The following is a 27,519-nucleotide window of genomic DNA, read 5'->3' as shown; positions in this document are numbered from 1 at the left end:
TTTTTGACAATTCCTTTATTTAAATGCTTCTTCTTTCTTCTATCTTCCTTCATCTTCCTTCATCTTCTGGTTCTTCTGGCTCTTCTGGTTCTTCCTCCGGCGTTCTCGTCCAGCATCTCCTCCGCGGCGTCTTCTATCTTCTTCTCCTCGGGCCGCTCCGCACCCATGGCATGGGGGGGAGGCTCCCGCTCTTCTCTTCTTCTTTTCTTCTCTTCTTCTCTTCTTAATTTTCTTCTCCGGGCCGCTCCGCAATCCATGCTGGCATGGAGGGAGGCTCCCGCTGTGTGACGGCGCTCCTCGTCTGACAGTTCTTAAATAACGGGGGGCGGGGCCACCCGGTGACCCCGCCCCCCTCTGACGCACGGTGACTTGACGGGACTTCCCTGTGACGTCACGGGGAATGCCACAGGGAAGTCCCGTCAAGTCACCGTGCGTCAGAGGGGGGGCGGGGTCACCGGGTGGCCCCGCCCCCCCCCGTTATTTAAGAACTGTCAGACGAGGAGCGCCGTCACACAGCGGGAGCCTCCCTCCATGCCAGCATGGATTGCGGAGCGGCCCGGAGAAGAAAATGAAGAAGAGAAGAAAAGAAGAAGAGAAGAGCGGGAGCCTCCCCCCCATGCCATGGGTGCGGAGCGGCCCGAGGAGAAGAAGATAGAAGATGCCGCGGAGGAGATGCTGGACGAGAACGCCGGAGGAAGAACCAGAAGAGCCAGAAGAACCAGAAGATGAAGGAAGATAGAAGAAAGAAGAAGCATTTAAATAAAGGAATTGTCAAAAACTGTCTCTTGTCATTTTTAACATTTTTGACACTTTTTTAGTGAAATGGTAGGGGTACTTATGTACCCCCTTACCATTTCACACAGGGGGGGGGCCGGGATCTGGGGGTCACCTTGTTAAAGGGGGCTTCCATATTCCGATAAGCCCCCCGCCTGCAGACCCCCACAACCACCGGCCAGGGTTGTGGGGATGAGGCCCTTGTCCTCATCAACATGGGTACAAGGTGTTTTGGGGGGCTACCCCAAAGCACCCTCCCAATGTTGAGGGCATGTGGCCTGGTACAGTTCAGGAGGGAGGGGGGGCCGCACTCTCGTCCCCCCTCTTTTCCTGCGGCCTGCCAGGTTGCGTGCTCGGATAAGGGTCTGGTATGGATTTTTGGGGGGACCCCACGCCGTTTTTTTTTTTTTTTTTGGCGCGGGGTTCCCCTTAAAATCCATACCAGACCTGAAGGGTCTGGTATGGAATTTAGGGGGAACCCCACGTCATTTTTTTTTTTAAATTTTGGCCGGGGTTCCCCTTAATATCCATACCAGACCTGAAGGGCCTGGTATGGAATTTAGGAGGACTCCCACGTCATTTTTTTTTTTTTAATTTTGGTTCGGGGTTCCCCTTTGGGGAATTCCCATGCCATTTTTATCAATGAACTTCTATGTGTATTGTCGGCAATGCAATAGCCGCGGGTAGTTTTAAATGAGTTTTTTCCTTCAAAATGTCATTTTGCTGTCAGACTGTTCTAAACACAGGAAACATGCGCCCCTTTACAGGCATACTATAGACACCCCCCAGGTACGAAATTTAAAGGGATATTACACTTTTATTGATTGACTTTAAGCATTATTAAAATCACTGCTCCTGAAAAAACGGCCGTTTTTAAAACTTTTTTTTGCATTGATCCATGTCCCCTGGGGCAGGACCCAGGTCCCCAAACACTTTTTATGACAATAACTTGCATATAAGCAAGTAGCACTTTTGATTATTCATGTTCGTGTCCCATAGACTTTAACGGTGTTCGCATGTTCGAACGAACTTTTTTCCTGTTCGCATGTTCTGGTGCGAACCGAACAGGGGGGTGTTCGGCTCATCCCTACTGATAACATACTACATTTAAAAGCTTCTTTCTGGCAACTCAACCATGCAGCTCACTTTTGTTCAAGTATCATCGTATTGTGCCCTGTATTTTTCCAGAACAGCCTGTAATTCTCCTGAGGTTACCTGTGAGTTTTTCCTCGTATCCCGAACAATTCTGATAGTTGTGGCTGCAATTTTTCTTGTTCTACCTGACCTTGGCTTGGTAATAAAATATCCCTGAAATTTTCCACTTCTTAAAGTGGTTGTAAATCCTTACAGACCACTTTGTGTTACAGCTATGCCTATAATAAGGCTTACCTGTAGCTACCCAGGATATCTCCTAAACCTGCACGGTTTAGGAGATATCCCCTGTATTTGCATGTGCCGACGTCATTGGCACATGCGCACTGACACAAACTGAAGCAATGGCACATATGTGCCGTTGCTTCAGTGAGTGTGCCGTTACCACACGCATACGCGGAGCCACGATACCCAGAAGTAACTCCTGGGAGTGATGTCAGCTGTTGGATCGGTGTATGGGCACCGCAGCGAGGGCTTTGATCTCAGGTGAGTATTAAATAATGAGCTAGTATGCTATGCATACTAGCTCATTATGCCTTTGTCTTGCAGGTGTTAATTTTTTTTTTTTTTAAGTGGGTTTACAACCACTTTAATAAGTGATTGAACAGTACTGACTGGCATATTCAGAGCTTTGGATATCTTTTTACATCCTTTCTATCTTTATAAAGTTCCATTGCCTTGTTATACAGGTCTTTTGACAGTTATTTTCTGCTCCCCGTGGCTCAGTATCTAGCCTGCTCAGTGCATCCACGTGAGAGCTAATAAGCTCGATAAATATTTATGCACAGACACTAATTGCAATTTAAAAAGCCACAGATGTGGAAAATTACACTTTAATTGCCATTTTAACCTGTGTGTGCCACCTTGTGTGTCTTTTTCAAGGCCTAACATTCTACAGTATGTAAACGTTTGATCGGGCCATTTGGGTGATTTCTGTTATCATTACGATTTAAAAAGGAGCCAAACAACCATGTGATAATAAATGGTTTCATATGATCACTGTCCTTAAATAAAAGACAGTTTTTTGAAATGATCAGTCATATTTTCAATATTAATGCCAAAATTTCACAATTTCTGCCAGGGTATGCAAACCTTTGAGCACAACTGTATACTTTAAATGTATGATTTGAATGAATTATAAAGCAAGCATAAAGTTGTACCCCTGGTTTTGTCTTCTTGTGTGGTAAAAGAAAGATGTTTTCCTCACAAACCAACTAAGTAACAAAAGTACCCATGTTAGTAGAGCACTAAATCTGATACAGACTGTTCATTAGTCATCATTGTATTTGTACAATGTGGTAAAGGTTTCACCAGAAGGTGAATACTGTGGCATGTGCCCACTCTCTTTTTGGCACAGCAATAATATGAGTTGTGCCATAAGCTGTAAGCCTTTTAATAACTACTCCTAATAAAATATTTTAAACAGGACTGAAACGTCGGGTAAGTGGCTGTGTGCCCCCTGGGAAAAGTGGTATGTGTCAATTTACAGAGGAGAGCTGAGGAGAGGAAATTTCGGACAACAAAGAGCGCTGGTAGTGGCACTATGCTGGCTTAATCCATAGTGGATACTTTTGCTAATAATGGTAGCATACTTGCATTTATATGGATGAATGCCCCCCCTGGACCCTAAGACTGAAAGAAAGGCAACAGCACTCACCGTCAACCTGAGTGAAGGACCCCAAGAATGCACCTCCTCTTCCCAAAATACACCATCTCCCTCCAGCACTAAAAGTCTCACAACCAAAAATATCTCTTCAAGACTTACAAATAATCACTTACACCAATCATTCCCAAAATGGATACCATTTTCCTTGGAATATAGGAATATATAGAGGAAAATGTCCAAGAGGGACCTTGAAAGCTCAGCTCATAGCCAGGGCCAGATGTCAGGCTTGAAGTTGGGAAGACAATGCACTGGGGTAATACACAGCAGTATAGACCCAGCATAGAGTTCATTCTTGCCCCTAGCCATTTTGAGTGCAGTTGCATATTAAGTCTTATTTTTAACACTATGTATGAATTTTACTTGTTAACAGTAACGTTTCCACCAATAGATCAACTGAATGACATGACTCTGTGGTACTTACCTCTATGGTCACACTCATACTCCCCGATATGTCAATACAGAAAACCAGCATGGTGTCTTCATCCGTGGTGTAAATATTGCCAGCCATCTCCTGCAGGTAAAGCTGGTTATCGCCTGTACACTCAAGCTGTGTCTGTTCATTGATGGTGTTTTCTGTACTACAGAAATCACAGGTCCATATCTAGAGAACAAAGTCAGGGGAGTTGCTTTAAAGCTGGAATCACCACTTTATATACAGTACAAGAGCAAATATGAAACTATTATCTGTAATATGATTTTTTTTTTTTCTATTCTACAAAATTTGTTTAAAAGTATTGCCTAATGTTTATATCGTATAAAGCAGTAACTCAGAATAAAAAAGGAAGTCTCATCATGTATCATATTACATATCTGGGCTGTTTCAAATAAAATAAATTCTTATTTAATTCCCCGACCTGCAGTTTTCCTTTGAAAATCAACTACATAATTGGCATTCACTACCAATATTTTTCCTCACCGGCTTTTGAGGAATCCATTCTGCCAGTGGTAATTTTCACATACTGTTTGGTGTAGGGACCACAAATATGTACTAGAATCTGTTACTCCCCACCTATCTCAACCCCTGGTTCAAGAACCCATAGAAGCTGAATGGGCTGCTACAGCAGCAGACATTCCAACCTGCAAAAACTAATTTCAGGGAGGTGGCAAGCTCATTTCAGGGAGGTCAAGCTCCGTGCCGACAATCCCCCCCCATTCATAATAGAATACTATAATAAAATAATACTTTAAAGATAATTAATAATATAATGCCATAAAATAATACTTTAAAAGATAATGTTGTGTCACACTCACCAACAATGCACCCTCACTGTGCCCATTTGCAGCCTCATCAGTGCCAACAATGCAGCCTCACTGTGCCAATCTGCAGCCTCACTGTGCCCATCTGCAGCCTCAATGTGCACATCTGTATCCTCATCAGTGCCCATCTGTAGCCTCACTGTGCCCATCTGCAGTCTCACTGTGCCCATCTGCAGTCTCACTGTGCCCATCTGTAGCCTAATGCCCCATACATAAGGTCAGATTTTCCGACGGAAAATGTTAGATGGGAGCTTTTTGTCGGAAATTCCGACCGTGTGTGGGCTCCATCGGACATTTTCCATCGGAATTTCCATCACACAAGATTGGAGATCTGGATCTCAAATTTTTCAACAATAAAATCCGTTGTCGGAAATTCCGATCGTGTGTACACAATTCCGACGCATGCTCGGAATCAAGCAGAAGAGCCGCACTGGCTATTGAACTTAATTTTTCTCGGCTCGTCGTACGTGTTCTACGTCATGCACGCCGCGTTCATGACGTTCGGAATTTCCGACAAGCTTTGTGTGACCGTGTGTATGCAAGACAAGTTTGAGCCAACATCCGTCTGAGAAAATCCATGGATTTTGTTGTCGGAATGTCTGATCAATGTGCGATCGTGTGTACGCGGCATAACTGTGCCAAGAATGCAGCCTCACTGCGCCCATCTGTATCCTCATCAATGCAGCCTTGCCAGTACCTTGCTTACACACAGCGACTGTCTCCCGCTGTGTCATGCAGCTGCGGTCTGATGCCCCGTACACACGGTCAGACTTTGTTCGGACATTCCGACAACAAAATCCTAGGATTTTTTCTGACGGATGTTGGCTCAAACTTGTCTTGCATACACACAGTCACACAAAGTTGTCGGAAAATCCGATCGTTCTGAACGCGGTGACGTAAAACACGTACGTCGGGACTATAAACGGGGCAGTGGCCAATAGCTTTCATCTCTTTATTTATTCTGAGCACGCGTGGCACTTTGTCCGTCGGATTTGTGTACACACGATCGGAATTTCCGACAACGGATTTTGTTGTCGGAAAATTTTATAATCTGCTCTCAAACTTTGTGTGTCGGAAAATCCGATGGAAAATGTGTGATGGAGCCCACACACGGTCAGAATTTCCGACAACAAGGTCCTATCACACACTCGTGTGTACGGGGCATGACTGTTCGGCGGCCGTCCACTGTAACAAAGCCCCGCCTCCTCATCCATGATAGATGATCAACTGAACACTGATACAATGCTGGGAAATTGAATCAGTGTTCTGTCTATCATGGATGAGGAGACGGGGTTTTGTTACAGTGGACGGCTGCCGAACAGTAATGCCCCGTACACATGGTCGGATTTTCCGATGGAAAATGTGCGATCGGAGCGTGTTGTCGGAAAATCCGACCATGTGTGGGCTCCATCAGACTTTTTCCATCGGATTTTCCGACACACAAAGTTTGAGAGTATGCTATAAAATTTTCCGACAACAAAATCCGATCCTTTAAATTCCGATCGTGTGGAGACAAATCCGACGGACAAAGTGCCACGCATGCTCAGAATAAATTAAGAGACGAAAGCAATTGGCTATTGCCCTGTTTATAGTCCTGACGTACGTGTTTTACGTCACCGCGTTCGGAACGATCCGATTTTCCGACAACTTTGTGCGACCGTGTGTATGCAGGACAAGTTTGAGCCAACATCCGTCGGAAAAAGTCCATGGATTTTGTTGTCGGAATGTCCGATCGTGTGTATGGGGCATTAGACTGCAGCTGCATAACACAATGGGAGACACCCGCTGTTTGTGATTACTCCAGGCTGAGTGGCAGTGCAAGCTCACCCGGAAGATCATGCCGCACTCGTGGGTGTCCGTGAGCCCGCCGTCAAATGCAGGAGTCGCGGGAGACTTGAGATGTCTGCAGTAGTAGTGTCACCTGTGGTTCACATGCAACATGAGCATGCAAACTGAGTTGTATGTCCTGCTTATCTAGTTCCATGTATCCAAGTGAAAATGTTTAGCCCAGATTTAAACAAAGGAGAAAGGCATTCATGTTTCTGGTCATTAAATGTGTTTCTGTAGTCAACCCAGGCATCAAATAAAAGATTTTGCATTTTTCAATAGACAAAGTGAAAAGGCTGACAGCCAGTAAGATATCATACAAGGAAGAAAGGAAAGATCCCTGGTCCCGCACATCCACGGAATCCTATGGTAGTAAAAAGAGACAACCTCAGCCTGGGCTCTCGCCAGGCCACACCTCCAACACGTTTCGCTCCACCTCCCCATAGCTTAGTCACGAATGGTACACTAATAAACCGTGGGTCACAGGAAGATATCATACAACATGGTAAAACTATTAAAAAAGAAGTATGGACTTTAAAAAAAAAAAATTATATTCACCTTCGTTCTGAAGAGAAAATAGTTTAAAGAATATTCATTTTTGCCATGTTTGCACAGAACAAATGTACATGCAGATTCACTGGATGAATGGCTTTGCCAAATTTTTCAACAAATAGAATACATAGTGTATGTAAGACCTAACAACCAACTACTTTTTTGGACTGTTAAAGGCTAACCCCATATTTTGCACCATGTTACCTATTGTATCTGTATTTAGGGCGTATCATGGTGGAAACTGACCCACCCCCTCCCAAATGCGGCAGATGGACTTGTAGTTCTTAGTAGTTAACATTTCCTCCAGTTCTCCAACTGAAAACTCTTCCTCCAGCTCCCTGAACCTACCGAGGTATGAGTGTGCAGGAGCCTGCACCAGCAATTCACAGTTCGTGGGTGCAACGTTTTGCTCCTATGCAAACAAATAATGAATGCATATTTTTTCCAGTAAATATATGTGCATTTATTGTGTTAAGGTGGTCTTTGTATTTAAATAACTATTGAAAGTATTATATTGTGTCTGTTCAATAAATGCTGACAGAAATCAACCTGTGCATTCTGCAATGTTATCTTAAATAACATTATTAGCAGTGGCGGAACTACCGCCATAGCGAGCCACGTGGTCGCTATGAGGCCCGCAGCCGAGAGGGGCCCATGGGAAGGATGAGGAATGCATACTGCGGGGAGGCTAGCACCGCCTGCACGGTCCCCCAGCCAGGGGAAGTGAGGAGAGGAAGAGGCAAGCTGTCCGTACGAGCAGAGAGCTCAGCTGTAATAGCTTTCATTCGAATTTCCTGTGTTCCTGGGGCTCACCGTCACATAGCCCCACCTCTTGACCCGGCGCCTTTGATAGACAGTACACCAGTCCAATGCAGGACATGTGACGCCATCAAAGGCGCCGGGCCAAGAGGTGGGGCTATGTGACGGGGAGCCCAGGGAACACAGGAAATTCAAATGAAAGCTCTCTGTTTGTACGGACAGCTAGCCTCTTCCTCTCCTCACTTCCCCTGGCTGGTGTACTGTGCGGGCGGTGCTCGCCCCCCACTCTAAGGCAGCCCCATGCTCACCAACAGCCATTTGAGGGCTGCAGTATGCATTCCTCATCCTCCCTGGTAGTTCCGCCACTGGCTCGCCTCTTTCTCTGCACAGGTAAGGCTGCATTGTGCACGGGTCGCACTACATTGGGCACAGGTGAGGCTGCATTGGGCACAGGTGGGCACAGGTGAGGCCGCATTGAGCATAGGCAAGGCAGTATTGGGCACTGGTGAGGCTGCATTGGGCACAGGTGGGCTCAGGTGAGGCTGCATTGAGCACAGGTGAGGCAGTATTGGGCACAGGTGAGGCTGCATTTGGCACAGGTGAGGCAGTATTGGGCACAGGTGAGGCTGCATTGGGCACAGGTGAGGCTGTATTGGGCACGGGTCATGCTGCATTGAGCACAGGTGAGGCTGCATTGGGCACAGGTGAGGCAGTATTGGGCACAGGTGAGGCTGTATTGAGCACGGTCACGCTGCATTGAGCACAGGTGAGGCTGCATTGGGCACAGGTGAGGCAGTATTGGGCACAGGTGGGCACAGGTGAGGCAGTATTGGGCACAGGTGAGGCTGCACTGGGCACAGGTGAGGCTGTATTGGGTACGGGTCACGCTGCATTGAGCACAGGTGAGGCTGCATTGGGCACAGGTGAGGCAGTATTGGGCACAGGTGAGGCTGTATTGGGCACAGGTGAGGCAGTATTGGGCACAGGTGAGGCTGCACTGGGCACAGGTGGGCACAGGTGAGGCTGTATTGGCCACAGGGCACGCTGCAGTGTGCACAGGTGAGGCTGCATTGGGCACAGGTGAGGCAGTATTGGGTACAGGTGAGGCTGCATTGGGCACAGGTAAGGCTGTATTGGGCACGGGCAGGCCACGCTGCATTGGGAACAGGCAGGCCACATTGGGCACAGGTGAGGCTGCATTGGGCACAGGTGAGGCTGCATTGGGCACAGGTGAGGCTGTATTGGGTACGGGTCACGCTGCATTGAGCACAGGTGAGGCTGCATTGGGCACAGGTGAGGCAGTATTGGGCACAGGTGGGCACAGGTGAGGCAGTATTGGGCACAGGTGAGGCTGCACAGGGCACAGGTGAGGCTGTATTGGGCACGGGTCACGCTGCATTGAGCACAGGTGAGGCTGCATTGGGCACAGGTGAGGCAGTATTGGGCACATGTGAGGCAGTATTGGGCACAGGTGAGGCTGTATTGGGCACAGGTGAGGCAGTATTGGGCACAGGTGAGGCTGTATTGGGCACGGGATACGCTGCATTGGGCACAGGTGTGGCTGCATTAGGCACAGGTGAGGCAGTATTGGGCACAGGTGAGGCTGCATTGGGCACAGGTGAGGCTGTATTGGGCACAGGCAGGCCACGCTGCACTGGGAACAGGCAGGCCACATTGGGCACAGGTGAGGCTGCATTGGGCACTGGACACGCTGCATTGGGCACAAGTGGGCACAGGTGAGGCAGTATTGGGCACAGGTGAGGCTGTATTGGGCACAGGCAGGCCACGCTGCATGAGAACACACAGGCCACATTGGGCACTGGTCACGCTGCATTGGGCACAGGTGAGGGTGATTGAAGCGCCAACACCAGGTGTTTGGAGTATCTTTATCTGTTGATTGTTAAACTTTCTGGAATACATATATTGCTACTGTGGTGTAGGATCTGGGCCTGTTCTTTCTTTCTTTCTTTCTTTCTTTCTTTCTTTCTTTCTTTCTTTCTTTCTTTCTTTCTTTCTTTCTTTCTTTCTTTCTTTCTTTCTTTCTTTCCTTCCTTCTTTCCTCCTTTCTTTCCTTCCTTCCTCCATCCCTCATTCATCTCAGACTTGAACCACACCCCCTTTGAGCCAAGCCCACTATTTAATTTAAGCCCCGCCATTTTGTGTAAAAAATTCTGTAAAAAAATGGAACTGTTGTGTTACCTTGTTGTCTTCTACATGACTGAACTCAGAGAATGCAGCAGAACACTTGCTGCACAATAATGGAAATCCAATGTCTAGTGTTTCTTTGCCTAAAATAACAAAATAAAAAGAATGTGACAGAACAAAGATCAGTATCTGGCTGCAACAATAAAACATTGCTAGTATATAAAGTGTGCTGAGGAAGAAGTTTATTATTATTATTATTTGTATACATGATATATAGCACCAACAGTTTGCACAGAACTTTACAAAAGGTAGGGAGGCAGTTACAATACAATTCAATAAAAGAGGGTTCTGTGCATGAGAGTTTGCAATCTAAGGCTCGGTTCACACAGGGACGACTTGCCAGGCGACCTAGTCGCCTGACAAGTCGCCTCCCGTTCTGTGCTATGGAACCGTTCTAAGGGGAGCGACGCAAGTCGCTCCGACTTAGCAAAAGGTTCCTGTACGACTTTGGGGGCGACTTGCATAGACTTCTATATAGAAGTGCCGTGCCGCCTCTGGTGTGAATCGAGGCTAAAAGGGAGGGTCAAGTGATACAAAAGGTTATAACTGTGGAACTCAAGCTGATGGAGAAAGTAAAAGTACAGTGTATTAGGAGGAGAGAAAAGCTTCCCTGAAAAGATGAGCTTTTAACCACTTGCCTACTGGGTACTTTCACCCCCTTCCTGCCCAGGCCAATTTTCAGCTTTCAGCGCTGTCACACTTTGAATGACAATTGTGCAGTCATGCAACACTGTACCCATATTAAATTGTTTATCTTTTTTTGAGACAGATAGAGCTTTCTTGCTAAACAAATTAAAAAAGACCGAAAAGTATTTTTTTTCCAAACAACCTTTTTCTTTGTTTGTTCTAAAATTTAGCAAATTATGTGCGCTGATGAGGCTGCAGTGATGGGCACTGATAGGCTGCACTGATGAGGTGGCACTGATGGCCGTGGTGATGGGCACTGATGAAGAGGCACTGATAAGGCTGCACTGAAAAGGTGACACTGATGGGGCTGCACTGATAATCAGGGCACTGATGTTGAGTGCCCTGATTATCAGTGTAAATGTACCTGTCACAGAAAAGCTGGTTATTGGCTTTCCTTTCCTCACACAGTGACAGTGCTGAGGAAAGGAAATGCCAATAACTGGCATTTGTGTACACGGGATCAGCTGTGATTAGACACATCTGATCACATGATAACGAGCCAATGTCATTGGCTTTTTACCCTTATCGGTGATGTGCTGTGTGCGAGGGACACGACTCACTACCGATTGCCATTCTCACCATATGGTCACAATCCTTCTCAAGCCTGGACCAGCTCTGTGATGTCAACCAACAGCTGGCTTCAGCCCGCTGTCTGCTGAAAATGGGTCACAGGGGTGCAAAAGGAACTGCACTCCTGTGATCCACAGGAGAAGTACAGCCAAATGAGCTTTGGCTGTACTTTTCCTTTAAATGCAAGAATTTCCATAAAATCAACCTGAATCTAAACAGATCTGCTGACAGGCAGTTACTTTGTGTTTTGTGTACAGATACAGTGTATATATCATTACACACAAATGGATGGTAGAGCATTTTTTAAATAAATATAATTTAGTCAAATACAGCACAGTGAATAAAATACCGATCTGTACTCACACACCTGATATAAGCCAAAAAGCCACAACATTAGCTAATAAATGGATTACAGCACTCTCTGAAATATTGTAATTGTTGGGAAGCTACAGCAATAGGCTGGTTCATGAAAAGTGAGCACAAGGTGTATCTGCCACCATCTTATTGAACTTATTGCTTCATTGTTTGGTTGCTTTGAACAACTGTGCCAATTTTCTACTTCTTAAAATGTTAACATATTAACCCTCAAAAATGAAACCAACCTTTATCTCTACTCAGTATTTGCTACACTCTTGCTGGCCATACACACATACATTTTTAGGCAACTTTAGCCACTTTCAACCAGTTTTTGGTGATAAAAACAACCAAAAGGATCAAGGAAACCTATCACCACATGGCCATGTGATGGGTAGATCATGTCCAAGCCATGCCACCAGCTTTTGACTCCAAGCCTCAGATCAGAGCAGCGACTGGTATTGCAGAACTGTGGGAAGTCCTAGGCACCTCCTTGGCTCTGACTTTGCCAAGTGTCCCTGCATCTGAGGTCTGGTGAGTTCATTTTCTTTCTTGGAAGTGCAGTTGCTGTAGATCCGAGGGGGACATGCAAGGAAAATAAAAAACAGCATTTTGGCTTGCACATGATTGGATGATAAAATCAGAAGAGCTTCCCCTCATTACAGATCTACCCCTCAGATTTACAGCGACTGCACTTCCAAGTGTACTTTCAGTGCAATATCAAGTGCACTTTGCCCTTGTAGTTTGCACTTGTAGTGCAAAGTGGATTCGCCTTTCCTAAATAACCCCCAAAGTGTACTAGCAGAGATATTTTGTACCTTAAAAGAATGATCCCTGCCCCATGCAGACCTGCAAATTATTGTAGTGACAGCTTAGCCACTCAGTTCCCTTGTGCCAGGGATGAGGAGAGGTGTTTTTTTGTTAACCTGTGCCACATTCAGACCTCCCATCAAAACAGACCTGCAGTAATTGCAGTGTCACATGTAACTGCTCACTGCTCATTTCTTCTGCTGGGCTCTTTGTTTACCTGTGCCAGCAGTGATTTGATGTGCTTGATCTGTCACTATGAGGTCTGGATGGGGCACAGGTTAATAAAAGGGGCAAACACTTCCATTGTCTCCATTGGTGTGGTCTCCCCTCACATTACGCCCAAGGAGCCCTGTCTGCCATACCCTAGATAGACACAATTAGTGGGGTATCTATTTGATTATTTTTATTGTCAAAAGCTGGCTGATGTTAAAATTGCTGTGTGTGTGGCCAGCATTACTCTTGTGTCTGCTTACCTGGATCCTCTACCAACATGCCAATTCTCAGATGTAGTATATTGCAGTTAGCTGGCAACCTTTGTTCTGGGGGAGGGACTACAAGAAATAATTAGTAACAATTAAAATGTAAAACAAGTGTAATAAAATCATGTTTTAATATTATTTAAAGCAGAACTCCAAAAATAACAAGCAAAAAAGTAAAACGATAACCTAAAAATACATTAAATCTGGAACTTTTCCCCATGGTTCTCCTTTTTCACCACAAGATGCCCTCAGCCTACACACAGCATTATTCATCCTGCTTCCTCTGAGTCCAGACTGTCCTGGACCCGCCCCTGTCTTCAATTGGGCAGTAAAAGCAGGGGCAGTTCTGTGATGAGCTCATCTTTCTGTCACTCTCCTTTCTCCTCCTATCAGCATACTCCATGTCAGCATATGAAATGACTGGCTCTTCCCGCTGTTTCCTCTGCTGAACAGGGACTGCAAAAGGCTGATACCTGGTAATATTAAGTACTTAAACTGTTTGCATATAAAAAAAATACATAAAGGATCGATTTACACTTGTGCATTGTGGAAACTAAACGTAAAGTTGTCCTTTAATAATAATGTAATAAAATAAACATGTGTATACCAGATATACAACCAGCAGATAGGGATTGTATCAATGCTCTTTTCAGGCAAGTCATTCAATTTGCTGGAAAACGTAACATTACAGACACATTTTTGAGTATGTTCTTCATGCATTTTCAGGGTTATAGGGTACCTCCTGTATTCAAATGAACATATTGTGCATTTTTTAACATTTTCACACAGATCAATCCAAAGGTACAGTAGACTATTGGCAGAAGACATACAGTATAACCTGTCAATACTATACTGTATGTCAGACAACACAAGTATTACACTGAGCAATAGGAGGTCTGACCGTACCAGGTGAAGAAGCCAATGAACGGGTTGGAGTTTGAAGTGGCATGTTCTGCACCTCCGGATCCACAGGCATTGCCGGTAGCACCTCTAGATAGAAATCGCTATTAACTGGCTTGTCAGAGGCTATAGAAACCAGAGGTATAACTGAGGAGAAAAATAGATTAAAAAAATCACTCAACATATAGGGTGTTATTTATGAATACATAATTAATAATACAACATTTACCAATGTACCAAGGATATTTATTTATGCAGATATATATACCTAAAGGATAGGTACACTTAAACATAAAGTTTACTAATTCTTTCTTCCTCCAGCTCCCCAGAATAACTCATCCTATCCCGAGGCAGATGTATACTTACCTGCGTCTATCCTACAGCCTTGGCAAGGTTCACAGTCGGTGACCATAATCTTTCCACTGACCACAACTGTGCTGCTGATCTCCACAGAAATCCTGAGTTGGGAGACAGACCCATAAAAGTCTTTATGGATGAACTGCAGAAAGATTTCAGACTATATGGATATGAAGATATGAAGATTGAGCCGGGCAAACTGTAGAGTACAGGTAGGTATAAAAAAAATGGGATGGGGTAGGATAGGTTACTTTAGGGCCCTCCATATGAAGCCTGCAGGCTATTGGATGTGTTTGGAGCCACACTTGAGGCCCTCTGGATGTGTTAGGAGCCACACTTGAGGCCCTCTATTTATTTTCCAGTTGACCACCACTGCTTTAGGTTGGGAAAAAGCAGAAAGAATAAGTATGCTTGTATACATATTTGTTTAAAGTGTACTCATCCTTTAGTTAAGGGGGGAAGAAGCAGCCACATAGGAGGAGAATATAACACTGTAAAGGAGAATAAATGGAATGCAACACTGGGGAAGAATGTATGTTGAGAGGTAGGAGGTTTATATTTTATAAATTGCATTCATTATGTTCAATATCTTAACATGAACAATGGCATAGGACGACTATACCAGAAGCCCGATGCCCTGTTGGCTTCCAGTCTTGAGTAGAGTTTCCCAGGTCTGTGGAATCTGCAGATGGAACATCCATGTATAGATGGGAATCTTGATGTGTTCCTGAAAATGAGAGAGCATGCACTAAGACTCAGCAGATAAGGATTGGTGTAGTAATGGATGATTTTCTTGCAATTAATGGCTTCACAGTTTAACTGTGATTGTTGAAGAGCAGAATGGGGCTGTTCTTAAGCACAGGTGGGATTTAGCCCCTGTATGGTAAAACTGATATTACAACACCTGCAGGTGAAATTGCAGCGTGACCATGAAATATGAGAACCATTGTAATTCAGTGGCCATTCTTCAAACTATTAAATACAATAAACAATATTTATTTATTAGTACCCAGAGAAAATCCACGCAAGCACAGGGGGAACATGCAAACTCCATGCAGGTGATGTCGTGTTTGGGATTTGAACCAACGACTCTAACGTTGCCAGGAAGAAGTTGGGATTTTACCCTGTCAAGCCCCAAGCAGAACAAAAAAATTGTGTAAAACTCCTTTTAAAGTGTTACTGAATCCTTCGTAAATATAAACTGCTAAATACCTTTTCTCATCAGCAGTATATAGCAGTCTTGTGACTTCGTCAGTGTCCAGCCGAGCACTGGTTAAAGCTTATAGGAGGAGTTTTCATTCTGCTCTGAATATCCTATGAGGCTGCATGACCCCTGATTTCTGTCTGAACATTGCTGATTGGCCCTGTGCTGATCACATACACCCAACCAAAAAAATAAAAAATAAAAGTTCTCTAGCTCTGTTCTATCAGCAGATGGATTGGGGACAATACTAAGGATATGTGGTGCTACAGCCCATTGTGACCATAATTAGCCCCCTTTTTTAGGCTATAATTTAATAAAAAACTTTTATTTTATTTTTATATAGAGGATTTGTCAAGTTACAGCTTATGGCGACCATATCTGGCTCTTTTTTAGGAGTATGGTACCAATTTCCATCACAGGGCACATTGTGGGCCAAGTTGTCCCTCCTCTACACACTTTGGGTAAATTTATTTTCCCCAGGGAATGTAGAGCATACAAGAGATATACACCCATGTTGTAGGGGTGGTCCTTTCTCATCCCCCCCTTTTTTTATTCCTCTATAATGAGGATATGTGGTGCTAAAGCCCATGGTGACCATATCTGGCCTCCTTTTTTTAGGCTACAATTTAGTAAAAAAAAAAAAAAACAAGTTACAGCTTATGGTGACCATATCTGGTTATATTTTAGGCCATGGTACCCATTGCCATCTAACGGTACATTGTGGGCCAAGTTATCACTTCCTAACACATTTTGGGTAAATTTAAGCATATAAGAGCTATACACCCATGTTGTAGGGGTGGTTCTTCCTCATTCCCATCTCCCCATTCCCCCCCCCCCCCCCTTCCGGCTTCCCTCCCTTTTTTTTTTTATTTGTGTGCAGTTAGATGTGCCATAAGATTGTTGGCTCTTCTGCAATACATTATTTTTTCCAAAATCTGTTGATGATAACACATCTGCTTTGTTGACGGGGACACAACTCATGTTTTCTTTTTTTCTTTCTTTTGTCTTCTTTTGTTTACCCCCCCCCCCAAATAGGATTGGCAAGATTAGTGCCTATTGTCTGATCCATCACACAGTGTCCTGCATCAATGCAGGCAAATTAGGGTTTTTCACTCTTGAGTGCCTTTGGAGATTTCTCTTTTCTCTTTTTTTCTCCTCTTTTGGTCTTCCTACACTCCATTGTGGCTCAAACGATTGTAACACAACCATCACTGAAACGTTGTTCCTATAATATTAAGGGCTTAAATATTAGCTCTAAAAGAGGGCAAATCCTTTATCGAGTGCATAAAAATAAAGTCAACATACTTCTTTTACAAGAAACCCATTTCCAGACAGATGCTTCTCCTTGTTCCAATAGATATTTTAACCAGTGGATCCATAGTACCAACCCTGACCAGAAAGCCAAAGGAGTTTCCATCGCATTTCTTTAAAACCTGCCAATTGTTTTGATTGACCGAATTGTTGACCCTCAGGGATGGTATGTCTTTGTAAAAGTCTCCCTTTGGGGAATTAAATTTACATTGGCCAACATACATTTACCAAACGTTAATCAAATCCAAACTGTCATGGTCAGGTATCTGAGAATACTGTCTGGCTTCATGGAAGGGAGACTCATCATGAGCGGTGACTTCCCTATGTATCCGCTGTTAGATACATCTACGTCTAAATCTTCAGTGTTGTCCTTTAAACTAAAAATGCTGAAGCGTATTTTATATGATCTTCATTTGATTGATGTCTGGAGGAGATTGCATCCTAAATCTAGAAACTACACATATTTTTCCTTGGCCCACCATTCTTATAGCCGTATCGACTACTTTTATGTTGATCATAATTGCTAAAGCCTCGTACACACGGTACAATTGTTGGCCAACCGAGCGTCTGATTTTTGTCCTAAGGGAGTGTGCCAGGATTTTGTCTTGCATATTAACGTTACACAATTGTCGTGCCACAAACACGAACGTAGTGACATACTACGAGTAATTTCAGCTCTTGAGCGCCACCCTTTGGGCCCCTTCTGTTAATTTCGTGTTTTGTGAGCACTGATTCCGAGCATGCGTGTTTGTACTTTTGTATGACAGATTTGTGTACTGAACATACGAAAATCTGACGTCAAACCGTTGTCCGCAGAAAATTTACTAGCCTGCCATCCAACATTTGTTGGCTGAAAGTTGGACAACAATTGTCAAAAGGAGTGTTTTTAACAGATTTTAGGACAACAGTCTGTCAACAGACAATCCCCTGCCAATAATCATACCCTGTATACGAGGCTTTAGATTGGTTGCCGGCTAGTGACATTGACAATATGGTTGGTCGGACCATTCACCTATTTTTTTGACATTTAAGATTCCCCTGGGCCCACTTAAAGAATGGACTTGCCATTTAAATAACGCATTGTTGGTAGACCCAGAAGGGTTTACATGTATCATGGAAACTATATCCAATTTCCTTGCCGACCACGCTTCAGGCCCATCCAGTGGGAAGCTCTGAAGGCGGTCTTAAGAGGGAATCTGATCCAACTGGGCTCTCGCTTAAAAAAGAAACGATTTGCAACAATTGCATCAGCAGTCCAAAATCTCAGAGTTCTTGAAACTGAACACAAGCGCTCAAATTCGCCCGGAACTCTACTGAAGTTAGCTTCTGTTTTGGCTTCTTCGCATTCTATACAAATCTTCTGCCCGCACGTTTGCAGATAAACTTGCTCTATATCAATATAAATTTAGCGATAAATGCGGTAACACATTGGCTCGCTCTTTGCATCCACAACAGACCTCTACTTTTATCGCACATCTTCAGGGACCAAATGGAGAGATGATAACCTCCCCATCTTCAATTATGAAGATATTCCATGATTTTTACCAATCTCTCTACAATGTATCCCCTCAACAATCGGTGAACCCCATTACTACTAGAGAAACCAACCAGACATACTATATAGCAGATACTCCGTTACCAACTTTGGACATAGATACAACTGTGAACCTGGAAAACCTACTTACTGAGAAAAAGGTTGCTAGGGCCATTGCTAATACACCAGCAGGTAAAAGCCCAGGTCCTGATGGATTTACGCCTAAATTTAATAAACTTTTTGCCCCAACCCTTATTCCTTTTTTGACTAAGGTATTTAACTCTACTGCAAAAGGTTTCACCTTCTCTACAGAAACCTTGGAGGCACATATTTCGCTTATTCCAAAACCAGAAAAAGACCCATCCCTCTGTGCGAACTATAGACCAATATCGGTAATAGGAATCGAAAATATTTGCCAAGGTTCTAGCCAGCAGAATAAAACCATTACTGCCCCAACTAATACATCTTGACCAAGTTGGCTTCGTCAGTGGACGAGAAGCTAGAGACATTACAATTAAAGCCCTTCTGTTGACGGACTATGCCCATACACGTGACATTCCTCTATGCCTTCTAGCGGTTGATGCTGAAAAGGCATTTGATCGGGTAACTTGGGAGTTTCTCTGACTCTCTCTTCAACAGATTGGACTAAGCCCTCATATGCTTTTATGGATAATGTCTCTCTACTCATCGCCTTCAGCTAGATTTAAGGTGAACGGATCTTTGTCCCCTGTGTTCCATATTTTCAACGGAACCCGCCAAGGATGCCCCCTATCACCTTTTCTATATGTTCTTACAATGGCACACCTGGTAATTGCCTTGCGTCAGAACCCAAGTAACACAACCACATACTTCCCTTCCTGCCATACTTCAGGAATTCCAGAGATTTGGAGAGGTCAGTAATTTTAAGGTTAACTATAATAAAATAGAAATTCTAAATATCTCCTTACCAAAAACGACTATTACAAGACTTTCAACTAATCTTCCTTTTAAGATTTGTTCTTCTTCAATTCATTATCCAGAAATTCAGATACCTGCTCTGACATCACAATTGTATTCTTTGAATTTTCAATTCTATATTTCAAAAAATTCAGATGGACTTGACTTCTTATGCCTATAAGAAACGTTCATGGTTTGGTAGATTTAATAGTATCAAGATGGATATCCTCCCTTGGGTTCTATATTTGTTTAAAACTATTCTAATCCATATCCCTGCTTCGTATTTTCACAAAATCCACCAGTTTACAAATTTGTCTGGAACTCAGCCCGTCCTAGAATTAGTTTTAAAACATTGTCGCAACCAAAACATCGAGGAGGAGTAGGGGTACCCGATATTGCTTTCTACCACAAGGCAGCAATATTTACACGTATTGTTGATTGGAAACACCAAAATTCCAAGTTGTGGGGCAATTGGAGAGCCATATGAACCCTATAGACCTCTGCGCCCTTCCATGGACTTTACCAACTTTTCACAAAGGAACTTTAATTCCAGTTGAACTTACTCGACAAACACTTTATATGTGGGACCAGGCGATATCCACTCTTGGTATATTTAAATATCTAGGCCCCATGACTCCTTTCTTTGGTACTCCGGCTTTTTTGCCAGACTTGCAATCAACTGAGTTTGGCCCCTGGAGTAAACAGGAATATAGGAGACTGTCACAAGTTCTTCAATCAGACACGTCACTATTGGTACCCTCTGTGTCTGCAATGACTTTAGTCAAATCCACACATTGGTTACAGAGACAGCAGGACCTCTCTTATATACGATCTATCCCAACACCTTTAGACATCCTTACTGGACCAACTAGTTTTGAAAATTTGCTTATCCATAAGGAACCACCTGCACATACAGTCTCTTTACTGTACTCTATACTCTTGACGTTGGCACATCCAGACCTTCCTCTGTTCACACAGAAATGGGAAAAAGATCTTCAGCAGACTATCTCCCTCAGATTGGCAAAAATGCTTTACCCTTACCCATGAAATATCACTTGATACAAAATGCCAAGAAAAGGGGTACAAATTGATATCTAGATGGTACATATGTCCATCTGTCTTACACCACTTCAACCATAATGTATCAGATACATGCTGGCGATGCCTTACCACTAAAGGAAACATGCTCCATATTTGGTAAGAATTCCCACCTTTATGCATGTTTTGGAAACAAATATTCGATCTACACTGCAAACTTACTGATACCTTTATCCAACTATCGCCCCAAATGGCTCTCCTATCCATGATACCAGGTTTTCCTCAGTCAGCGAAAAAAGATATCCCTAGACACTTTCTCAATGCAGCCAGAACAGTTATTCCTCGACATTGGAAATCGACTTCCGTACCATCCCTGGGGGAATGGGCAAGTGAACTAGACTATTAGAAAACTGGAGTGGCTGTTGACACAAGAATTGGGAGTAGAAGAAAATGTTTTCCCATACCTGGGATGACTGGATCAGGTTTAGAGAATCACCTGAGTCCCTGACTTGGACTAATGGGAACTCAGCCATTGGACCTAATGAGCCATGATGGAGTATCTAGGCAAACCAATACTCCCCAACCTTGGTCCCCCCCCCTTTTATATATTTATTTTTTTATCTCTTTTCCGTATTTACTGTATATATTAATATTATACATAAAGATGTGACCACCTTAACAAAAGCAGAATACACAATTAGCTAGAGTTAACTTAAAAAAAATTTTCTCGACTTGTGTGAATATTACCCTCTTGCGGACCGCCCGCCATTTGACGGTGGAAGAATATCTCCCCTGCGTGAATCACCGTAGCTGTATGGTGGCCGCTTTAAGGGGTATAGGGGGCCCGCCGCATCACTGAGGAGCCGATGCGCATGCCCGGCAGCCGCGATGTCCGCCGGGCACCCACGATCGCTCCCGACGGAGACAGAACGGGGATGTGTGTGTGTAAACACACAAATCCACATTCTGGCAGGGGAGAGGAGACAGATTGTGTGTTCCTAGTATATGGGAACAATGATCAGTCTCCTCCCCCAGGCAGTCCCATCCCCCTTACAGTTAGAACACACTGAGGGAACACATTTATACCCTTGATTGCCCCCTAGTGTTAACCCCTTCCCTGACAGTGACATTTAGGCCTCTTTCACACGGAGGATCCGTATGTCCGTTTTTCATCCTTCCGTTTTCGGATGAAAAACGGACATACATTCATCCCTATGGAGCGTCGGATGTCAGCGGTGACATGTCCGCTGACATCCGACCCCGCTCCGATCCGAAAAGTGTAACGGAGGAAAAACCTACTTTTCCATCCGTTTTCGGATCGGATCGGGTGACGACGGACACTACGGTCCGTCATCACCCGATCCCCCATAGGGGAGAGCGGTGCTCTGACAGGTCCGTCACTGCACAGCGTGCAGCGATGCACCTGTCATCTTCCTGCTCAGCGGGGATCGGCGGAGCGATCCCCGCTGAGCCAGCGGATGTTCACGGGGCGGATCATCACTGATCCACCCCGTGAGAAAGAGGCCTTATACAGTAATCAGTAGCTATTTTTAGCTCTGATCACTGTATAAATGTCAATGATCTCAAAAAAGTGTCAAAAGTGTCTGATCTGTCCGCCGCAATGTCGCAGTCCCGATAAAAATCACAGATCGCCACCATTACTAGTAATAAAAATGCCATAAATCTATCCCCTATTTTGTAGACGCTATAACTTTTGCGTAAACCAATATACGCTTATTGCGATTTTTTTTACCACAAATATGTAGAAGAATGAATATCAGCCTAAACTGAGGAAGAAATTAGTTTTTTTTTTAATTTGGGGATATTTATTATAGCAAAAAGTAAAAAATATTGTGTTTTTTTCAAAATTGTCGGTCCTTTTTTGTTTATAGCACAAAAAATTAAAACCACAGAGTTGATCAAATACCACTAAAAGAAAGCTCTATTTGTGGGGAAAAAAAGGACATAAATTTTGTTTGTGCACAGCATCGCACGACCATGCAATTGTCAGTTAAAACGACGCAGTGCCATATCGCAAAAAATGGCTCGATCAGGAAGTGGGTAAATCCTTCCAGAGTTTACCCAATCTACTATGTCTGTTATAAAAGTTAACTTGTATTTTTAATTTAATTTTTAATTGAAAACTTTAATAAAATGAAGATTTAAAACAAATAAAACATTCACTTGAAAAAAAAGGGGGGGGGGTTCAGAGAAGTCAGCATCAAACAGCCTTGTTATGCAATGCAGAGCATTAACCCCTTAGGTTAATCAGTTAATCAGTATAACAAGCATGCTTTACTTCATATACAGACTGATTTTACTGTTTAGGTTTAGTAACACTTCAAACACTACAAATTTATTTTCCCTTTTTTTGCTTACCATTAGGTTTTACACATGGACCAGGAACATATTCATAAGCATAGTCGTAATCTGCAGATTTGGTAAAGCCTGCATTCAAACAAAACAGCAAATTTAAGATGTACTGTTCACCAGGGGCAGACATAACATGGTCCCCTCTCATTGTCACATAGACCTGGTCATGGCTTACTTACTCCCAAATTGATACAAGATGAATAATTTTACTTGGCCAGTTACTAAATGGGAAGGCTTAAAATTTGCTCTTGCACAGGGACAGTTTACTGACTCTGCCACTGCTGTTTACACAATACCAGTGATGAGTAATGTTAGGCAAACACAGAGCAAATTTTGGTCAGTTCCTACTAAACCCACCAAAATTCTAGCTTTGGGTAGCCCTGTCGGCACCCTCCCGCCCAATATCTTTCTATCTAAAAATTTAAAGAGCTGAGTGTAAAATTGGCAGCTGACTAGCAACTGCATCCAATTGTAGCCACTGTTTGGGTATTCTGATAGCCGTTGATGCCAGCTGTCAGAATACAAAAGCTGACAGGGAAGATTCCTCCATCCGATTCCTACATCTGTTTAACATGTCTGAGGGAACAGTGTATAGCTAGCTTAAATGATACATTGGCATGAGTAAACAGATAGTAGCTAACAGCAGTAAACGAAGACCAGGAGAATATTGGTAGTAGAGCACTCTCTTTACCAGATCGATATTCCGATGGCTTCTTTTCTCTAAGTGGAATTGGTGGTTGGTTCTGCTGCGTCATATTAAAAGCTGTGGTTGCTGTTCCATTTTCGAATCCCTTTGAAGTAGGAAGTAGGGAGCTTAATGCTGATGGTGTACAAATGTCTGGAAGAAAAGACAGGAGAAACAAAATGAAGATGATCGTGGGGTTGTTTTACTAAAGGTAAACAGGCTATTTACTTTGCAAGGGAATTTTTCCCAGAGCTTAGTGGATGTGGTGAAATTTCACTTTGCAAAAAATACCCAATCGCATGCAAGGAAAATAACAAAAAAAGAGAACAAGAGAGGCCCTAATGTACACGTTTCAGGTTTAGCTTCTCATGTTGTTACTCCATATGGTGCATTTTATAGGGCTCCATTCACAGAACCAGATTGCATGCGGTATTTAGATGTTTTCCCAAATACCGTATGCAATGCTGAAAATGTCACTTCACTATTGCCTTATGTAGCATTTACTACATAAAGCAAAAACGCTTGGTAAATACCTCATAAGACAGGAGTGAAAGTCAATTCACAAAAAGGAAAAAAAAAGCGCCATCCTTAGCAACCAGTAAACAACATGGTTGTTAAGGAGCGGGCAGCCGCTACGTCCTTAACAATGTTTATAAAGCATGATGTTATTTGCTCCAGTGGGAGGAAAAAATGAATTCCTGATCCTCCAGGAGGCAATGGGGTGTTCCTTGGATCAACAATTCCTGGTGTTATGACCTATGAATGTTAGGGATGAGCCGAACACCCCCTGGTTCGGTTCGCACCAGAACTTGCGAACGGACCGAAACTTCGCACGAACGTTAGAACCCCATTGAAGTCTATGGGACTCGAACTTTCAAAATCAAAAGTGCTAATTTTAAAGGCTAATTTGCATGGTATTCTCCTAAAAAGGGTTTGGGGACCAGGGTCCTGCCCCAGGGGACATGTATCAATGCAAAAAAAAGTCTTAAAAACGGCCGTTTTTTCAGGAGCAGTGATTTTAATGATGCTTAAAGTGAAAAAAAAAGTAAAAAAAAAGTGAAATATTCCCTTAAATATCGTACTTGGGGGTGTCTATAGTATGTCTGTAAAGTGGCGCGTGTTTCCCGTGCTTAGAACAGTCCCTTCACAAAATGACATTTTTAAAGGAATAAAAGTCATTTAAAACTGCTTACGGCTTTAATGTAATGTCGGGTCCTGGTAATATGGATGAAAATCAGTGAGACAAACGGCATGGGTACCCCCCCCCCCCCATTACCAGGCCCTTTGGGTCTTGTATGGATATTAAGGGGAACCCCGCACCCAAATTAAAAAAAGGAAAGGCGTGGGGCCCCAGGCCCTCTGAACAGCAGTATACAGGCGGTATACAAGACAGGGACTGTAAGTTTGTTGTTAAGTAGAATCTGTTTGTAATTTTGAACTGGTAAATTTTTAAAGTGTTTAGCTCCAGCAAAAAAAATCTATTTTAAGCTTTTTGGAAAACATAGGGAAGGGTTATCACCCCTATGACATTTGTTTTGCTGTCTGTGCTCCTCTTCAGAAGATTTCATCTCACTTTCTGTCCCAATGACAAATGTTTTTTGAAAATTTTAGGTTTTTAGTGAAACAAGGATTGGTGATAAAGCATCAGTGGAAAGGAGAAACGTTTTTCCCATATTAACTCTTACAGGAGAGAATTTCCCTTCCTAGGGGTAGATTTCATCTCACTTCCTGTTGTCTCCTTCCGTTTGCAAGTGGGAGTCATTTGTAAGTTGGATGTTTGAAAGTAGGGGCCTGCCCTATATACTCTGCAGAAATTGGGGCCTTAGGTGTTGGTGTTGCCACAACACTGTAAGCCCTCACAGGGCCCTGCTGTGAAATATTAGATCAAGAATTGTAATTACATGCCCCGTTGAACGGGGCAGAAAATTTGGGCCTTTGGAGGTTGTGTTGGTGGTGCTGATGCCACAACACTGTAAGTCCTCACAGTTACCCGTGGTGGGTGCAGAAACGGGATACTCTAGTTGGAGCGTAGGAATGAGCCCTCCTGCAAAATATTGCATCAAAAATTGTAATTACACGCCCCCGTTAAACAGGGGCAGAAAAATTGGGCCTTAGCCACTGGTGGCGGCACCCAGAACCAAAAATACTCTTACAAGCTATCAGCATGATCATTGAGGAGGAAGAGGATAGTCACTCAGTATAACAAGATAGTCACTCAGCATCGGCATAGGGAGTCTTGAAGGAATCTGACATTTAAAAAAAAAAATCATTTGGTTACATCAGCATCAGGTGCTTGGTATCTGGTGGTGATCCAAGACTGATTCATTTTTATGAAGGTCAGTCGATCGACCGAGTCGGTGGACAGGCGCACCCTGTGATCGGTTACAAAGCCTCCAGCAGCACTGAATGTGCGTTCTGAAAGAACGCTGGATGCAGGACAGGCCAGTAGCTCAATTGCATACTGTGCAAGCTCTGGCCAGTGATCCATCCTCAAGACCCAGTAACCCAGAGGATTTTCGGTAGAAAACTTGTCCAAGTCAGATCTTGCCCCTAGGTATTCCTGCACCATGTAAAACAGACGCTGGTGATGGTTGCTGGAACCAATCATACCTTGGGGCTGCGGACTAAAAAATTGTCTGAACGCATCGGTCAGACAGCCACCTTCTCCACCGCTCCTTCTTTGACTGACCGAAGCCTCAGCAACACGTTGTCCAGGAACAGGAGTTTGTAACCTCCCAGTCTCTGGGAACGCGTTGCACAGACCTTTCTGCAAGGCCTCCCGAAGATGTCTCATCCTCTGCTCCTTCTGCGACGGCAAGATAAGGTCTGCAACCTTACCCTTGTAACGTGGATCAAGGAGAGTTACCAGCCAGTAACGATCCCTCTCCTTGATACCACGAGTACAAGGATCCTTCCACAGGCTTTGTAGGATCAGGGAGGCCATGCAGCGTAGGTTTGCTGAGGCATTCGGTCCGGAGTCCTCTGGGTCACTAAGGACAACATGATCCGCAGCCACCTCCTCCCAGCCATGTACAAGTCCATGGGTTTCTTGGGACTGTAAATTATCCCTTAAAGACTACTGCTGATGCTGAGTGCCAGGCTCCACCTCCACTCTGACACAATCCTCCTCCTCCTCTTCCTGTGTGATCGGCGGGCATGCAGAAACACTGTCTTGATAAAGGGGGCCTTGAGAGCTAAGGAAGTCCTCCTCTTCCTGCCTCTGTTCTGCCTCAATTGCCCTGTCCATTATTCCTGGAAATACTTTTAAGAGCCTGCCTGTGCTATTAATAGGATCAGAAGAAGCACACAAGCACCTGGCTTCCGGTAGCTATACTGTAGGTGCAACTGTTCAGGGTTACACAGTACACTAACTGGAAATACTTCAAGAGCCTGCCTGTGCTATTAATAGGATCAGAAGAAGCACACAAGCACCTGGCTTCAGGTAGCTATACTGTAGGTGCAACTGTGCATGGTACACAGTACACTAACTGGAAATACTTCAAGAGCCTGCCTGCGCTATTAATAGGATCAGAAGAAGCACACAAGCACCTGGCTTCAGGTAGCTATACTGTAGGTGCAACTGTTCAGGGTTACACAGTACACTAACTGGAAATACTTCAAGAGCCTGCCTGTGCTATTAATAGGATCAGAAGGAGCACACAAGCACCTGGCTTCAGGTAGCTATACTGTAGGTGCAACTGTGCAGGGTTACACAGTACACTAACTGGAAATACTTCAAGAGCCTGCCTACGCTATTAATAGGATCAGAAGAAGCACACAAGCACCTGGCTTCAGGTAGCTATACTGTAGGTGCAACTGTGCAGGGTTACACAGTACACTAACTGGAAATACTTCAAGAGCCTGCCTGTGCTATTAATAGGATCAGAAGAAGCACACAAGCACCTGGCTTCAGGTAGCTATACTTTAGGTGCAACTGTGCAGGGTTACAAAGTACACTAACTGGAAATACTTCAAGAGCCTGCCTGTGCTATTAATAGGATCAGAAGAAGCACACAAGCACCTGGCTTTGGCCAATTACGGCTCTCTGTACACACTGCGCTGTGATTGGCCAAGCATGCGGGTCATAGT

The 27,519-nt window shown here is 43.9% G+C and overlaps 1 protein-coding gene across 5 annotated transcripts in view; it reads right to left on the bottom strand.

Moving 5' to 3' along the window:
- The window catches only part of LOC141110972 (uncharacterized), a 189,640-nt gene that overhangs the window by 74,921 nt on the left and 87,200 nt on the right, over positions 1–27,519 (bottom strand). For 4 of the 5 annotated variants that reach the window (XM_073602831.1, XM_073602834.1, XM_073602832.1 and 1 more), the window contains 7 exons: positions 23,437–23,583; positions 22,752–22,820; positions 14,972–15,076; positions 13,999–14,139; positions 13,087–13,164; positions 10,187–10,275; positions 4,014–4,193 (listed from right to left, as the gene is read on the bottom strand). In XM_073602831.1, coding sequence (XP_073458932.1) covers positions 4,014–4,193; positions 10,187–10,275; positions 13,087–13,164; positions 13,999–14,139; positions 14,972–15,076; positions 22,752–22,820; positions 23,437–23,583 — 809 coding nt within the window. The remainder of the gene's footprint in view (positions 1–4,013; positions 4,194–10,186; positions 10,276–13,086; positions 13,165–13,998; positions 14,140–14,971; positions 15,077–22,751; positions 22,821–23,436; positions 23,584–27,519) is intronic. The other variant, XM_073602835.1, reaches the window with a different exon arrangement.

Source organism: Aquarana catesbeiana, linkage group LG10 (genome assembly GCF_042186555.1).
Source record: "Aquarana catesbeiana isolate 2022-GZ linkage group LG10, ASM4218655v1, whole genome shotgun sequence".
In the NCBI taxonomy this organism is placed as follows: Eukaryota; Metazoa; Chordata; class Amphibia; order Anura; family Ranidae; genus Aquarana; species Aquarana catesbeiana.
Note: the sequence above shows the minus strand (reverse complement) of the source record. Positions and strands in the feature narration are given on the sequence as shown.